Source organism: Aythya marila (assembly GCF_965140915.1).
Source record: "Aythya marila genome assembly, chromosome: 1".
Lineage (NCBI taxonomy): Eukaryota > Metazoa > Chordata > Aves > Anseriformes > Anatidae > Aythya > Aythya marila.
In genome coordinates, this window is record NC_139042.1 from 169,300,074 (window position 1) to 169,317,081 (window position 17,008).

Here is a 17,008-nt window from a genome sequence, read left to right on the forward strand (position 1 = left end):
TTTGTGTACTTTTACAGCTCCCGAGCCTGTTCTCCAGCTCCGTGTGAAGTATGCTAATGAATCCTCACTTAGTGTCATGTGGATGACCCCCGTTGCAGAATGGGACAGCTACGTGGTTTCACTGGGAGACAGGGATCTTACTGTCATAAAGAAAGGGCTTGCAAAAGAAGCTAAAGAATTTACTTTCACTGACTTGGTGCCTGGAAGGAAATACACAGCTACCATCACTACCATTAGTGGGATATTAAGCAACTGGACTTCAGTGGAAGGAAGAACAGGTACTATTTTGTCAATCTCTTTTGAACTTTATTTCTGTTAACTATCAACAACTTTGCTTGCTGTGTAGTGAAAAGAATGAGCATGGTGTCTAAATATCAAGAGCCTTGAATTTATGTTTGCTTCCTCAGTAGAAGAGTTACTTTTCTGAGTCTCTCATTCCTAACTCTCAGATATCTTGCAGTATTTATTTAAAGTTTTGGAAAAAAGTGGATATGTAATTCTCAGCAAGATTGCTTTCTGAAATATTATGTCATAACTGATCAATCTACATTAGCATAAGATTCTATATATGAACAATTTTTACTGCGTATCTTAGGGAAGGTCACTCCCTTGATTCAAAGCATGCATCATCTGGAAAAAAACACACAGGAAAATGTTGATTTAGGGCGAACATTCCAAGGTTGACAGACACAAAACATATGTGACCTTGCAAATGTATTTTGAATCTCTCTGCTCTTCTGATTCCAAAATCTGTATCTGTTACTTAGAATGATGACTGTGACACGAGGAAAGTCCCATTCCCACCCCCTACAGGGTGCTAATTTTGTGCACGTGTGCAAGTTTTAAACCATATGTATTTCTTTGCTTGACTTATGCATTCTCCAGTGCATACGAAGTCTTGAAATACAGCTCTGATCTGGCACAGCCCACAAAAAGAAAGAAGTTTCTAGTGTATGAATCTAATCATGCCTATGCCTTGACAGTGGTCCTTACTGAAGTGTTGCAACTCCTTCCAAGGCCTGAAAAGTTTGACTTAAACTTTCATTTCTCTGGTATGTGATTAAGTAGCTGGGATTTCACTTCCTGCTGCCTTACACCCCTTTAGGAGCCCTGTTTAGGCATAGAAGTTACAGTGGCCCACTTCACTAAAATGAATCAGGGCCTGAAAACACGTCAGGCAGGGACAACATGCCAGCAGTGCATTCAAAGCGACAAAGAACATCGATACATCTGAATATAGGTCTCAGTAAGCATTCCAGACCTCTGGATCTCCTTCCCAGTAGGACAACCTACTTGACTTTCAAAATAATGCTGTGAATATGGCAGAAATAGGTTTTACATGCACCCCAGATTGGTCAGCTTTTAGTGAAGCCTGAGGTATCAATAAAAGTGCCTTTAGCGGAGCCATCTGGCACTTCTGTGTTGGAAGACCATGATAAGGTGGACACATCATGTTGTGACGGTGTTATAAAACACGTGTGATTTTTGGTTTGCATTTATGTGAACATTGCCTTTTTTCATCTATGGGTCTAATTTTCTAGCTTTTGTTAACAATTGCTAATCCAGTAGTATGTATGCAAAAAGGCTGATATGGAACAAGAGGCTTGCAATCACATTTTCCAAAGTCTGAGGGTTCTTGATTTCAGTTTGTTCCTATAAGAATTTTGAGTAAAATCTGTGGTAAATACTACTTTTTGTTTTTTCTTTTTCCTTTTGGTTGTGGCTAAGTTCACCAGCTTATGCTTAGATAAAAGTTATGTTTGTTTAATAGTTAATTCATCTTTTGATGCTAGAAAAATTATTATTCTGCAGACCTTATGACACAAAAAGTAAAACCCAAAACCTCCATCTCAGTACATCCTGACATGAAAGAGTCTGATGTAGAGTTCTCCAAGGTATAGATGGCTCTGAGGTATTCATCAAACAAGTGTGCCATTTAATATGAATGACAGATGGAGAACAGGAGAGGAAAGGGAGAACAAAAGAACAGACTATTTGAAATTGTGATAACAAAAAAGAGGTGATTTCCTATATTTTGTTCGATGGTATTTGTAAAATGCTGCCTCTTCCAGTTCTCTGATCTGGAGTCATTTTGGTCTGACCAAGGAAAGCTGTGCTGAAGCCTGAAAGACCTTTCTGTGCCATAGTTTCCCATAGACCACATCCCATCAGACAGGAAGCAGTCTACAGATTATTTTTAGTCCTGTTTGAGTCTGGCTTCAAACTGGAATGTTCTTTTGATGTATTTCCTCAGTGTGACTAAACTTGGGTTATTTGGGGGGTGTTGCTTTGTTTTATTTTGTGTCTCCTCAGTAACACAGTGACAATTTGCTTTGCAGTGCCAGCCCAAGTGACGGGTCTGACTGTGGCAAGTCAGGGATCAACCAACAGCTTGTTCACCAACTGGACAAGAGCACTGGGAGATGTAGACTCATACCAAGTACTACTGATTCACGAGAACGTCGTCATTAAAAATGAGACTGTTCCCAGTGAGACCACCAGATACCACTTCTACCCCCTGAAGCCTGGAGGACTCTATTCAGTTGTAGTCACCACGGTCAGCGGGGGGATATCTTCAAGGCAAATGATCGCAGAGGGGAGGACAGGTAAAAAAGAAGTACTCCAGCATGTCTTTTTTAAATTCCTAGAAGCTGAATTTATTAAAGAGAATGGTCTTGCAGTTAAGCCACGGGACTGGGACTTCAGAAATACATGGGTTTCAGCCATGTACTTCCTGTGTGTGACCTCAGACACATTATGGGTCGAGATTCAGGTTACGTTGCTTTATGGAGCCAGCTGCTCTGCCTACAGCAGGACAACTCTGTAGCAAAGATAAAAAGATGTCCTGAGGTTGATGTACAGCTGTGGTGGGTGAATTGCTCCTCGGAAGGTCCTTTCTTGTTGCCTTGACTAGATGGCAGTATAGGGCAATTGCTCCTCCCTGAGGTGTGCAAATTAGCTGCCTAAAGGTGGTAGGATGAATTTGGGTTGCAGTCTCTCATGAACTATTCTTTTTCTCCAACATTAAATTATGTCAACCAATGATGCTTACTCCTTATGAGGCCCTCCTGTACAGCACAGGACAGGTTTTACTATTGCATCAACTTCTCTAAGTTTAATGACCTATAAAATGTAATACTAATTCTTTGGATATTTAAAGAGAGGAAAAAAGTTGGCAACACAGTGCAATTTCACCTTTTATATGAAGTTGGCAAAAGCCAGGCATTCTGCAATTTGCTCCAATGTTCTCCTTGAAGACAACCATTTTCAAGCAGAAAGAAAAATAAAAACAGTGGGAGAAGAGTAACACTAAAGGACTTAAAACACATAGACATATATTGTGAAATCTAATAATTTTGATTCTGACAGCTGTGGTAAGTCAGTTCAGTGTAGCAGAGTTCAGTGAAGATACGTTCCTTATGATCAAGGTCTTCCACTGTAATAACTCAGGTAGTTTTGTACCTGAGACTGATGGTGTTCTGGCTATTTGGAGACGTGGAGCTCATATTGCTGGCTGGAAAAGCAAACTCCATTCACGTTTTGGCCACTAGGCGTCAGAGAACTCATTGTAAATGAAACACATTCTGCTATGGGCCTCAACTTCATTCAAGCATCGGTGGTTGTTGCTGTTAGTGAGAAGTGGCACTTTGAGCGGATAACTTATCTTGTGGGATTTTAGGAGTGATGCGGTGATGCCACCACAGACAACTTCCCTCACTGTTCCAAAAGGCAGACTGCTGCTGAGTGGGAGTCAGTGCAGAGCTCCCTAGTCCTAGGTGGTTTATCTTGTAGCATTGAATTGCAGGCATTCTCAACAATAGCAACAGGCTAGTTACAGCTCTTCTTTTTTTTTCCTTTCTGTTGCACAGTTCCTTCCAGTGTGACTGGAGTAACGGTAAATAACTCAGGTCGCAGTGACTACCTCAGTGTTTCTTGGCTGCCAGCTTCTGGAGATGTGGACAGTTATTTGGTAACACTCTCGCACAATGACCAGATTGTTCAGACTCTCACCATTTCCAAATCCCTCAGTGAATGCTCCTTTAGCAGCCTTACTCCTGGAACACTTTACAACGTGATGATAACCACAAAGAGTGGAAAGTATGAAAATTATTCCTTCAGCCAGGAACGCACAGGTAAATAGAGTCGTTGAAGAAATCCAATCACCATAACTACATTCGATAGCCATTATTAAAAACCTATGAATAAATGACCAAACTAAGATGGGTGAGTAGAAGTTGGAGGGTCAAACCACAAAATTACAGCTTTACAGACCTAGTCTTATTCTTATGCCCCTACCACTGCTAGAAGTGCTACAAAATGACCTTAGCATTAATAGAAGTTGAGTGTCAGTTCTTGTGAGTGAGCAGAAATCATGTATCAGCTGTGGCTCAAGTGTGTTTCATTGCTCTTAACCTCTCTACGTGGCTCTTGAAATACATCCTGCAGAGCACCCTCCAAATCAGTTATTCAGACACTCAAGGAAGGGGATAGGAACTAACTTCTAAAATATTAGTAAGATGTCACATAAGTGAGTAACACCTGTGGCTATTGTTTATGCAGCGTTCAAGGAGATTATAACAGAATAAAGAAATTGCAGAGAAGGGTGGCAATAATGATGGAAAACTTTTCCAAACTTCCTCAAGGATTGAAAAGAGGGGGATTTTACACTTGGTAAACCAGTAAAATAAAAGGAAATATGGCAAGGGGTGTTAAAATGACAAAGTATTAAGCTAGCGCAATAAATGCAATTTTGGACTTCTCATGACATAAGTGAAAATCCAGGGGACAGCCATATAAATGAGAAGAAGCAAATTCATGACCAGTGTCAATCTGTGGAACTCACTGCTGTAAGCAAAACTGACCAAGTTGTTCCAAAAGACTGAAAATGAGAAAGGCAGACCATTGTCATATGATGTAAAGCATCCTGGAAACTCTACAGTTACTATTTTAGAGGGTAGGGTATTGCTTAAATCCATGTTGTGGTCTTTTTGCAAGTTCCTCAGAAATGCCTGGTAATTACCACAGATATAATCCCACTACAGCAACTCCCGTTATTTCAGGAAGTTACTGCTTTCTGAATCTTTAATTATGTTTTTTTTTGTGTGTGTGTGGTTTTGGTTTTTGTTTGTTTGTTTGTTTGTTTGTTTGTTTTTTTCCTTTCAGTCCCTTCAAGTGTTCAGGGACTTACTGTCAGCAATTCAGCCAGAAGTGACTACTTGAAGGTGTCCTGGCTACATGCCTCTGGATATTTCGATAATTATGAAGTGATCATTAAGAACAACAATGATTTCATCCAAACAAAAAGCGTCCCAAAGGATGAAAATGAATGTGTGTTCACTAATCTGGTCCCGGGGAGGCAGTACAGCGTCACAGTCAGCACAAGGAGTGGGAAATATGAAACCAGCGAGAGGGTCTATGGCAGAACAAGTAAGTAAATACCCCAGAAACATCCTGAGACAATCCAGGATTATTATTTTTTTATTTACTATATATTGCTCTCAGAAATACAGTATGATTTTAGCATAGGATGACTCTTGAGTGTGACTCTTCAAATGCATGTCATTCCAAAGATGAAAAGCAGTATTGAGTTTGTGAGTGATGTTTAAGTTACAGACATACAGAAAGTTAAAAAAGGAGACTTGTGCTGTGACCTTGGAATGTTAAATCTTGAAACACGGAAAACTGAAAACGAGAGCTGTACAGATTTCCACATCAGCTTAATATTTATACTTGAGCTAGGCCAGAATGTACAAGATGAGGATTTTTCTTGTCATGGAAATGTACAAGGACGTATAAGGAAGCTAAGTGCCATCTGCTTCTTTTAGTAAGGAACTGAATGAAAAGTTTTAGCTCAGTGATGTGGCCTCAGAGCTGTTATCTTTTTTGCTGTGATCTGGTAAGAAGTACTGAGAAGTTTTCTTTTCTCACCTCTTCAGTGCCAGAGTCAGTGAAGGAATTGACTCTTAGTAACAGAAGCACAGAAGATCTGCAGGTGACTTGGTCAAAGGCTGAGGGTGATGTGGATAAGTACGAGATTCAGCTCCTCTTCAATGATATGAAGATCTTCCCACCCATTTTCCTCGGAAACACTGTTGAGGAGTATTGGTTCACAGCTCTGACTCCAGGACGTCTATACAAAATTCTTGTCTTGACAATCAGTGGAGATGCACAACGTGCTACTTTCATAGAAGGCCTGACAAGTAAGAAATAACACGGTATTTAAAATGTGTTGGGGCTCTTCTAGGTGAAAAAACGAGGCACAGAAAATCAAGGCTGAATCATGATCTTATTTGAGTTCCTGTAACAGAGGCATGAACACAAATCTTACTGAAAACCACACTACATCAACTAACTTTATCTGCACTTAACAAATGTCATAGTTGTCAATATGTGATTGTTGGCAGATAATCTGATGTGCTGCATAGGAAGGGTGTTGAGATGTCAGTGCGAGGGTTGCTGTTATTCTCACACATGCCAGTTTTTTGCTTAGTATCTCTGGGTAAATCAGTTAAGTTATTTTACACCTCTGTTTACCTACCTGAAATGAGTGGGTGAGATGATAACTGCAAAATGGCTAACTAATTCAGTGTACATAAAGAGCTTTGATCTTCTGAGGTGTTTGTAAAGCATCACTTGAAAAAGAGGGAAGTAATCCTGATAAGGAACATTTTAACTTTTTTCTGTTTAACTTGCTTACATTTTCTTTGCTGTTGTTGCCATAAACACTTAGAATTGCTTTTCTAAAAGAGCACAATCCAACACAAATGTCTGAAGCTTTACTTGTGTTTACCCATGAGTGAAATTGTTTGTACCTGTTAATGCTCTTTGTCCTTTGAATCATTTGCAATGGCCATAAAAATGTAGGAAACAAAAAGTCTGAATGAACCAGGAACTTTGTGAGCAGGTGTCTTTATGTTCCTTTTTTTTTTCTCCAGTTCCAAGTGCAGTGAGAAACATCCATGTTTCACCTAATGGCATGACAAACAGCCTGAAAGTGAGCTGGACACCTGGAGGTGGAGATGTTGATTCCTACACAGTGACTATATTTCAGCAAAACCATCAGCTTGATTCCCAGAGTGTCTCCAAACACGTCTCTGAGCACACGTTTCACAAGTTGGAAGCTGGGGAGCTGTACCGGGTGGTGGTGCAATCAAACAGCGGTGCCTTGCACAACAGCTTAGAAGCTTTTGGGAGAACAAGTACGTTTCTTTTGAGACAAGGAGCAAGTTTTATTGTGTCCACCCAGAAGCTGACTCGTATGAAATAAGTTACACACTGCCTGTTTATGCAACACACCATTGAGTGTGGGGAGACACGGACTCATGAGAAGTGTTTTTATTTCAAAGAGCTTGAGTCTTTGCTCTTGCAAACACTTAGGTGTGGCTCCATTAACAGCAGTGAGATCTGTCACATAAGTAGCTTTACCTGGGTAAATGTGTGTGGGATTCAGGCTCCCAGCCCAAAGTGTGCCTTTGTAGGAGGAATGAAATTTCATCCCTGCCCAGTCCTGTGCCTGAATCTATCCAACACATGCACCTGTGGGACTCTGCAGTCAAATGCTGTGTGCTGGCAGTACCCATTGCGTGGTCAAGGCTTCTTAGGTGATACAATGCCCCAATACACTACTTGTCAGGATGCAAAAGACAACTTGTTTTTAATCCGTCTTCTCTCTTTTGCACCTGTATGTTTGCTGTGGCCTTGACTTTTGTGCAGCAGCAGGTGGCTAACATTTTCCATTTTGTGCCACTATTTTGAAACAATTTAACACTTTTTTTAATCGGTTATTCTCCATACACCTTTTTAACCTGCTTCAGACAGTTCATCCAACTCTTCATCCCCCTTTTCATTGTAATTTAAGTATATCTTTGGCTTTTCCATGCCCAGTTCAGAGATCCATGGTGTTCTGTAACTTCTCCTGACTGTATTTATGTCTAGGGATTATTTACTTGTGCAAATACATGCACAGACATCCATCGCTTTTCCCATGAATGAACATGCAAATGTATATTCTCTATTAATTACTAAAAATTGTGTACTGAATGGTCCGTATTTCACCTGGTAATGTCATGCCTTTAATTGTTGCTTCCAGTTCCAGCATCTGTCCAAGAATTATTAGCCCACCACGCTTACAGCAGTCATTCCTTGTTAGTAACCTGGCAGAAGGCTCCTGGTGTAGCTGAAAGATATGACATTCTGCTCTTGAATGAGCAAGGAGTCCTACTGAGCAACAAATCAGAACCAGCTACTGCCAAACAGCACAAATTTGAAGATTTATTAGCTGGCAAGAAGTATAAAATACAAGTTTTGACAGTCAGTGGTGGACTCTTCAGTAAACGAGCAGAAACTGCTGGCCGAACAGGTAATTAGAACATCCTGGTTTATTTATAGCTCCCTCAGTAAGATATCATTGAATACATGAATCATCTGTATGTCTTGATACTGGAAAGCTTCTGATAAGAACAGACTCCAGATATTCATGCATCATTTTTCCTGTTATGTGCTTGATATGTGACTTTGAAATTTGCTGGCATAATAAGGTGGCCAAGGTGGCCATACTGCATGTAAGAATACTAAAGCAGAGTGCTAAGTGCCTCCCTCAGTCTATCCTCTATGGAATGATCTGAATTCCATATTGTTAAGAAGTTTTTAATTCACAGTCTTAAGGCTCTTAGCACAGGACTTCATGTAAATAAGAATCTCTAAACTTTGAGCCAAATCTTGCAGTCTTCACTCTAGTAAAGCTTCTTGTGAAGTTAATGGACAGTTCTGTGCTGAGCACAGGCCGGAGAGCCAGGCCTACTGGGAAATACAAACATTATATTGGAGAGACGCAGTGGCACCTCATAAATGCTTTTTCCTTGCTTATGAAAGTTGCTGTTGACATTACTTAGCTACTTGTGGCTTAATTGAAATATATTACAGCCATGAGTTGTTACGTTATTTAAGGTTCTGCTTAGTGCATAGTCACCCTGATACTTACTCTTGCATTTATCCTTCTTTTCAGTTCCAGCAGCTGTCACAAACCTGAAGGTCACCGAGAACACCACTGACCGCCTGTCCTTTAGCTGGACCACCTCACAAGGAGAGCTTGATTCCTACGACATCTTCCTGTACAACCCAGACAAGTCCCTTCATGACAGGATTTCAGGAGAACAAAACCTTCAGCAGTGTTCATTCCTGAACCTGCGGCAAGGCAGGATGTATCGAATGGTGATCGTTACCCACAGTGGAGACCTCCGTAACGAGTCATCTATCTTTGGGAGAACAGGTAAGAACATGCAAGAAAAGCAAATGTCTCGAGTGTGGTACTTGTGAGAGTCACCAGTGAGCTTGTCTGGGTGTGATGCCCATGCTAGATACAGGCAACTACTAGAAGTATGTCAATTTTCTTATACATGAAAGCATTAGGCAAATAAGAGGGAAAATTCTAAGTTATGTACTTACAAGAAGAGAAACGTAGCAAAAAAGGTTTACTATCTGTGTTTTACAATAGTTCCCAGGTACTCAGGTTAGGAGAAGGGCATCCCAATTTATGCTGCATAAGCTTTAAAAGAAAACACGTGACTCCCTCCCAAAAACCCATACTGGTCTGTGAGTGGAAAAGACAAAAAGGCAAAGCAAGAAGGGTTAATGGAGTAGGCAGTCTTCCAGTGAAATAAAACTTGTTTCCCATGGGGAGCTCTGGAGGCATCTCCATATTTGCTCAGCCACATGTGGGAAGCAGTTTCCGAAGCAGCTCTAGCAAACCTGACCATCTGTGAAACCTTCCTTTATTCTCTGATCCTCAGCGTAGTAACACCTGTGGACCACTGCTTCTGCACAGTGATGCACTTTCTCCAGCTCCATCACAACTGGATGTTTCCAGACACTGGCTAGGAAAAAGCTGCCTAACATTTGCAAAACTATCTATTATGAACATTTCAGCTCCTTTTGGGGACAATGGCTGTTCAAAATATGAAAGCAAAGTGCTGAGATGTACTTCCTGATGCTTCCTGCATTACTGGCCAGCTGCGGTGTCTGTCTACATTACTACATGGCTGTCATGATGTGAAACCCTTATATCTAAGTATAAGGTCTGTTTGTTGCTTCTCCTCACCCTAAGGAAGTTCAATATCCACTCCCTTTTTTTTCAGTACCAGCGCCAGTTGTTGGTCTCAAGGCATCCAACAGAAACATGACAGACAGTCTGTGGTTCACCTGGGGGCCAGCAGCAGGAGACGTCGACTTCTATGAGCTGAATCTTTACAACCCGAATGGGACACAGAAAGAAACGTGGCAAAGGAAAGACCTGAAAGAGTGGCATTTCCAGGGGCTTGTTCCTGGCAGAAAGTACACTCTGGTTGTGGTGACTCACAGTGGTGACCTGACCAACACAGCAAATGCTGAAGGAAGAACAGGTAAGACCCAAAAGGTTTGGGATTTTGTTTAGTCATCTCTGTCAGGATTCAGATCAGTTCACAGCTATGCAACAGACTTTTTTTCTGATGATGAAGGATTTATTATTATAAGAATCATTTAAGCTCTAAAAGATAAAGGATATCCCTGAGGGTATTAAACCAATGGCGTGTGATTTTGTTCAGCACCATTTTTCACAGAAACAGAATGGTTTAAGTTGGAAAAGGCCCCTGGGGTTCATCTGGTCCAACTTCCCTGCTCAAGCAGGGCCACCTAGAGCAGATATTTCTTTCAAAGACTTAGGAATCCATAAAGATTCTGGAAGTAACCACAGTCAGTGCAGATGCAGTGTATCCAGGATAACATCAACTACTTTGTGATGCATGAAGAAAATAGTAGATGTTTCATCTTACTTGGTTTGTGTAAAAGTTTGGTAAGAATCCCTCTCTCTTTTTTTTTTTTTTTTTTCTTTCTATGTAGCACCCAGCCCTCCTAACTCTGTCTCATTCACCGATGTTGCAAACACTTCTCTATCAATCACATGGCTGGGTCCTCCAGACTGGACAGACTACGATGATTTTGAGTTGCAGTGGTTCCCGAAGGATCCCCTCACCGTATTCAATCCCTACAGCAGCAGCAAATCAAAAGTACGCATCATCTATGGCCTGCGACCAGGGAGGCTCTATGAGTTCAGCGTGAGAACGGTCAGCGGTGACAGCTGGAAGACATACAGTCAGGCTCAGTCTGCAAGTGTGAGAACCAGTAAGTAACGATCTCCATTGCCCCCTAACACGCAGCTAGAGAAGTTGCAAGGCTGTTAAATCTTACCAGTTCCTTTCACAGTTAGTAATTTCCATTAACAAGTTCGTGAATGACTGGCAATGAATTCAGCTGGACTCTAAAATAAGCCTTTGCTGTGTACAAGGTCAGCTGGTCAAAGATTTAAAATGGGCAGATACTTGCAAACATCACATCCAGAGTGGGGCTGTTTGGTTGCAGAGTCTGAACTGATCTGTTTCAGGGGTAAAATAAGGCTGAATATCCAGACTTCTCTGACGTTAAGGACAGTAGGATATTGAAATTGTCAGAATATTTCTGAACGATCAGAGGAAGGCTGAATGAAACCCTGCTGTACTAGATTTGAAACTGGAAGGAAAGTGTTTCATTGGTGTGCATTTCTGACAGTCAGTGAATGTCTGGGGGTTTTCATCACCTCTGCCTGTCTCTAGCAATCTTGGTAGCAGGCTGATTTGAAAAAGTGACGTAGAATTGTAAAAATAACTGAGCCTTGGCAAACTTTCCTGTCACATGGTGTGGGGTTAAGCTCCAAATTCACCCCAATGTTTAGTATGCTGAATAGCTCTTTAGACTACATTCAGTATATTCATTAAAAATGACAGCATAGCTACCTTCTTCACCTGTATTTAACTGCTTAAATGTAGGTAGGCGCCTGCCATCTGAAAGTGAAATCCTGTTCTTGCTACATGTCGTGTTATATACGATGCTCCAATTTTACATGGACAAAATATACTTATCTGATATGCTTTAGTAATATGGACACACCAAACACTATCCAGAAAATCCGATCAGTCATGAGATAACAATATCAGTCCTGATTGATACTGTTAATCAGATGGAAGCTCCAAATAAATTGTAACACTGCTAGAAATTCATTGCTTTCCAGTGTTGCTTTTCTTAACACTTTGGCAAGTAATTTTGTTTGTTTATTTTTTTCACAATTAATTACTGAAGCTTAAACCTGATGAGGCCAATGGCACTAGCTCCAATTTCAGATGCCTGAAATGAGCTAGGCTGTCTTGCTTCATAATCAGGCAGCACAGGGTTGCAGGAGAGAAATTTTGGCTCCCAGCCTCCTGCTCTGATCAAAGAGCTGATGAAGAATCTGGGGCTGCAGCCTGAGCCATGGGGTTAGTAGAAGTGTATATGATGCTTGTCCCTTTTCTCACTGAACTTTAATTTCTTAACATCTCTCTAGAACCAGACAAGATACAAAGCCTTCACTGTCGGCCCCAGACCTCTACTGCCATCGCGTGTTCCTGGACTCCTCCTGACTCTGACTTTGATGGATATAGCGTTGAGTGCAAAAAGCTGGACACTCGGGAAGTGGAATTTTCTAAAAGGATAGAAAAGGACAAATCTCTGCTTAATATCATGACCCTCGTTCCCCACAAGCGCTACCTGGTGTCCATCAAGGTGCACTCTGCAGACATGACAAGTGAAGTAGTTGAGGACAGCACCATCACGATGATCGACCGTAAGTGGAAAGCAGAATCACTGCGAAGGGCGGCAGTGAGCAGCTATAAGTAATTGCTGGTGTTAGCTAGACAGCAGAAGTTCTGAGCTCTGCAACTGCCAGTACGTGGCACTCTTAATTGGGTAGCCGAAGAAGAGAGAACCTGTCCTTTGGCCCCCGTGGTGACAGGCAACGTGGGTTTTTAACTATCCTGCCTCTCAGTACATTGCCAAACCTGCTTATTAGGCTCATTCACGAAATATAGCTTGATAAACAAGAAGAATTATCCTGTCACTCTGATGGTCAGTCAGCACCAAAGATGTCCTCATTATTACACACTTTTAATTGCCTTCGCTGTTGCTGCTTGGCTTCTTGTGCCTGGCTGTTTCCCCTCACAGACAGCAGCCATCTTCAGCACAAAGATCCCTTAATAACAGCGCTGGGTTATGGCTCTGGGTCCTCTGTGGGCTCTCTCTGCTCTCTTCTGAGATGCTGCCTGACAAATCACCTGTAGGATTTAGACCTGAGGGAGGATCATAGATTTCCAAAGCTTGTGCTTTGAAACAGTTCCTGCAGTTTCTCCACCCCTAGGCTGCTGATATTCTTATTTCTCTTGTGCAGAGCAGAGGGCAGCACCTGCTGGTGCCTCTGTGCTGCCAGCCATCTCTGCGGTCAGCAGCACGCAATGGCCGGCCCTAAAGCTGCCCCAGTTCTAGCAGCACCTCTGAGTTCAGTTGCATGGTGTAACACAGAGGGCCTGAACAGCTCCAGGGCTGAACTTCTTAAAAATGACAGGATGGCCAAGAGGCCTATGCAGAGTTCTCTCTCTGGCTGCTTACTTAAAGCCACACATGTGTGAAGCGCTAGATGGTGAAAGTTATGTTTGCTTTGGGAGAGTTCGGTTACAAACCCACCTTTTCCCCACCCCAAAGCAATTGCCTTTTAATTGTAACTGTGTCCATCTCCCTCCTGTACCACAAAGAATGGTACAAATTCAGACCTAATAACAACCCATGCAACAAGAAGTTGGGCTGAGTCCTGTTTGCAGGTTAGCTGTTCCGTGTTTGCTCTCGATTGTTTTGCACACTGCTGCTCTCCCAGTTCATCACTGGAGGCCCTTCCCTAAGGCAATACAGCTCTTCCCCCCAAAAAATGAAGCTTGGCTTTATAGATTGAAGAGATTTAGCTAAACACCATAAAAATGTGATTTTTTTGGTTCTTTTTCCAGTCTGAAACCCTTTGAAGTTAAGCCACCTGCTTATGTATTTAACGTGTTTTCTGTACGTGCAATATAATTTCAGTAGTGCAGATTTTTAAACAGTTCTGCAGTGTAGATCCTTAAAATCCCTACTTTTGCGGCGCTAGTTCTCTGAAGGTTTTTCTCTACGTTCTCGGCTTTCCAGTTTAGTTCTGCAGTGTCACAATTCGAGGTATAGTTTTCTATCATACAAAGAACATTTCCTGTAGAAATCCTGCAATCAGCCTGGGAAATGGTACTTTGTAGTTGAATGCTGTGTCTGACTGGCACAGTACTCTTCATTTGAAAAGGGAAGCAAACATTTAGATGCTTAAAATAGGCAACTTCCTGTAGTGAGTGTGCTAACTGGCCTCCACATACCTGACTTGTGTCATATTTAGCATCTACAAATTCTAATTTCCTAGATTTAGCAAGACTTTAATGCATTTCCATGTGGCCTTCTGGAGGAATTCCTGCTGAGGAGCTGCCACTGTTATTTTAGTTAACTCATTGCTGGCTTGTTTCATCCTTTGGCAGTTTTGCTGTGGGAGATGAGGACACTTTCTTGATTGCAAAGAGAATAGATTCAGAAACTTGGGTCCAGTCAGCTGAGCTTTATTAAAATTGCATTTCCTTTGCTAGGCGTAGCTCACAGCAAATACATAGGCAATGCTTTTCCTTTTTTCCCCCTTATTTTGTTTAATTTTTCAGGTCCTCCTCAGCCACCTCCAGACATACGAGTGAACAAAAAAGAGGTGCTGATTACCAAATCCTCCATCAACTTTACTTTTAACTGCAGCTGGTTTAGTGATACCAATGGAGCTGTGAAGTACTTCACTGTGGTTGTCAGAGAGGCTGATGGTAAGTGTCATGGTTTAATACTGTTCTCTCTGTGGCTTGTACAAGTTACATGAGCTACACTCCCATCACTGCACAGCAGAGTGACTTCTCATATAGTTGCTGAGTTTCACAGAAGTTTTGGGCTCCCTAGCCTGGAATCTTCAGCACTCAGTCTTCTCCTCAGAAGGTCAACAGCAACAGCAGAGCTCAGCCAGAAGCAGCCTTTTCTGCAGTTGGCCTATATGTGACAAAGCAGATGGATGTCTCAACAATTAATATGCTGTTTTTTAGAAGTGGCTTCATGTACTGGCATGCCAGGACATATTTTATGATCCCTAATAAGATTTCTTAATCCCTCTGTCCATCAGCCCTTAAGTGAAAAAGCAGAGGTAGTATTTCCACTGTCTACTTTGTCGTGCTTGTGCAGACTACAAAACTCTGAGAAAGTCTTTTACATGTTACTGTGAGTTTCCTTTCAGCAGACTCCTGTCGTTTCCTATTGCAGTTTTTCTCTGTATACACTAGACCCTGCTAGTCCATTTGTGGGATTTTTTTTACTTGCTTTTTGAAATAGCTGGTAGTAGGATCCAGGATTTCGGACCACAGATTGCCACCACCAGCACAGGAAAAAATGTCATAGCACTGAATTTAAGCTGTGCATACCTGTTACAGTTTTGTGACTGGAAATGTTACAGCCAACTATTCTGAGGTCTTCTGAGGAAATCTATTTGAAGTTCCCCAGAAAAGTAGTACCAGCGTTGATCCTAGAAACAAGGTACCCAAGATACTCACTGGACAGCCAGTGCAGCCCTCCAAGGAATGCTAGAAAGCTGGATAATAAAAATTCTGTCTGTCAACACTTTGAGCTTATACTGCTGCACCACATTAATGGCTGTGATATGTACATCTTCTCTCTTTCTCCACATGTGATGTAGGTAGTGAAGGAGCAAAGCCTGATGAGCAGCACCCATTGCCTTCCTACCTGGAGTACAAACACAACGACTCCATACGCATCTACCAGACAAATTATTTTGCCAGTAGGTGTGCTGAAAACCCTGACAGCGACTATAAAAGCTTTGACATCAAGCTTGGAGGAGAAATGGAAAATCTGGGAGGAAAGTGTGATCCAGATCAGCAAAAATTCTGCGATGGACCCCTCAAGCCTCGGACTGCATATAGGTCAGATTTATGTTGGTAACTGTGCTCTGTCACGTTAGTAGGCATGGTGCTATCTGAATGCCTGATACACTTGAGCTTCTGCAGGTTGTGCATTACACAACTGTGTTGTGTAATGTTCTTTCTGTTTCACTTCACAGTTTATAAAACCTTTATCTATGCCCAATTCCATAGGTATAAACCATTCTTTCATTAGCATGGGAATGATACAGGTAATTATGCATAGTGAGTAGGTTTATTTATTTCCTTTTGATGTGAGCTTTCCTGTAGTTACTAAATCTTTCTTTAGAAAGACTTAAGACTGTCATCTAAGTCAGAAGAGTATTTAGGAGAAGAAGGCAGGGATGACACACTGAATTTGTGTGGCACTACTACCCATACCAGTCCTTTTGAGCAAGTTAAAAAAACCTAGAGGTTATTCTAACCCATGGCACAGTTCAGAGACTCCAGAGCAAGGCCTGAGTCAGCTGTAGGATGTAGAAGAGCACTGCTGCCAAGACCAGGCTCAGCAGTTAAACAGGCTGTGAGACCAAATGGGAGCTCCAGTGCAGCTCAGTCACACCTTTCATGCTGGCAAACACTTTGCAAAGAGGTCTGCAAGATGCTCACCAGACAGCCACACGGACAGAAGGCACATGCCAGGCAGTGGACATCGGGCCTGTCAGCTTCTTCATAGTCATTAAGACATTGCTGTGGAGCCCGTACCACTCTCTGCTCTCATTAGGGCACATTTCCTAAAAATTCAGTTTGGGAAATACCAACGTTACCAGGAGAACCAAAAGGATTGTAACATTTCTCCATTAGCACGGCCCAGCCCCCACCACCTGAAGGGAAAACATCTCCCCACTGAGAAGCATTTCTGAGTCCTCTCACCACCACAGCTTCTGCTGACCCTTCGAACTCTGTCAGGCTGCATGTGCCAGCAGCAAGGGCCCCATCCATCACCTCAAAGGGTACCTCTGAGCCTTCCATCTGTGTTAGCGGGGTTGGGATTCACCTCTCCCAGCTGCTGTACTTAAGCACCTGCATTAAGAGCTGTCTGTGGTCGATGGACAGGTTTTAGTGTTCCCTAAGAGGCAAGTTCTTATCTGAATCTTTTATTTTTC

The 17,008-nt window shown here is 42.0% G+C and overlaps 1 protein-coding gene across 3 annotated transcripts in view; it reads left to right on the plus strand.

Moving 5' to 3' along the window:
• The window catches only part of PTPRB (protein tyrosine phosphatase receptor type B), a gene marked incomplete at its 3' end in the record, with an annotated part of 62,434 nt that overhangs the window by 29,900 nt on the left and 15,526 nt on the right, over nt 1–17,008 (plus strand). For all 3 annotated transcript variants that reach the window (XM_082767499.1, XM_082767498.1, XM_082767500.1), the window contains 13 exons: nt 18–278; nt 2,340–2,606; nt 3,870–4,133; nt 5,164–5,427; nt 5,937–6,200; nt 6,936–7,199; nt 8,090–8,359; nt 9,005–9,268; nt 10,134–10,397; nt 10,876–11,157; nt 12,392–12,670; nt 14,598–14,747; nt 15,662–15,905. In XM_082767499.1, coding sequence (XP_082623625.1) covers nt 18–278; nt 2,340–2,606; nt 3,870–4,133; nt 5,164–5,427; nt 5,937–6,200; nt 6,936–7,199; nt 8,090–8,359; nt 9,005–9,268; nt 10,134–10,397; nt 10,876–11,157; nt 12,392–12,670; nt 14,598–14,747; nt 15,662–15,905 — 3,337 coding nt within the window. The remainder of the gene's footprint in view (nt 1–17; nt 279–2,339; nt 2,607–3,869; nt 4,134–5,163; nt 5,428–5,936; nt 6,201–6,935; nt 7,200–8,089; nt 8,360–9,004; nt 9,269–10,133; nt 10,398–10,875; nt 11,158–12,391; nt 12,671–14,597; nt 14,748–15,661; nt 15,906–17,008) is intronic.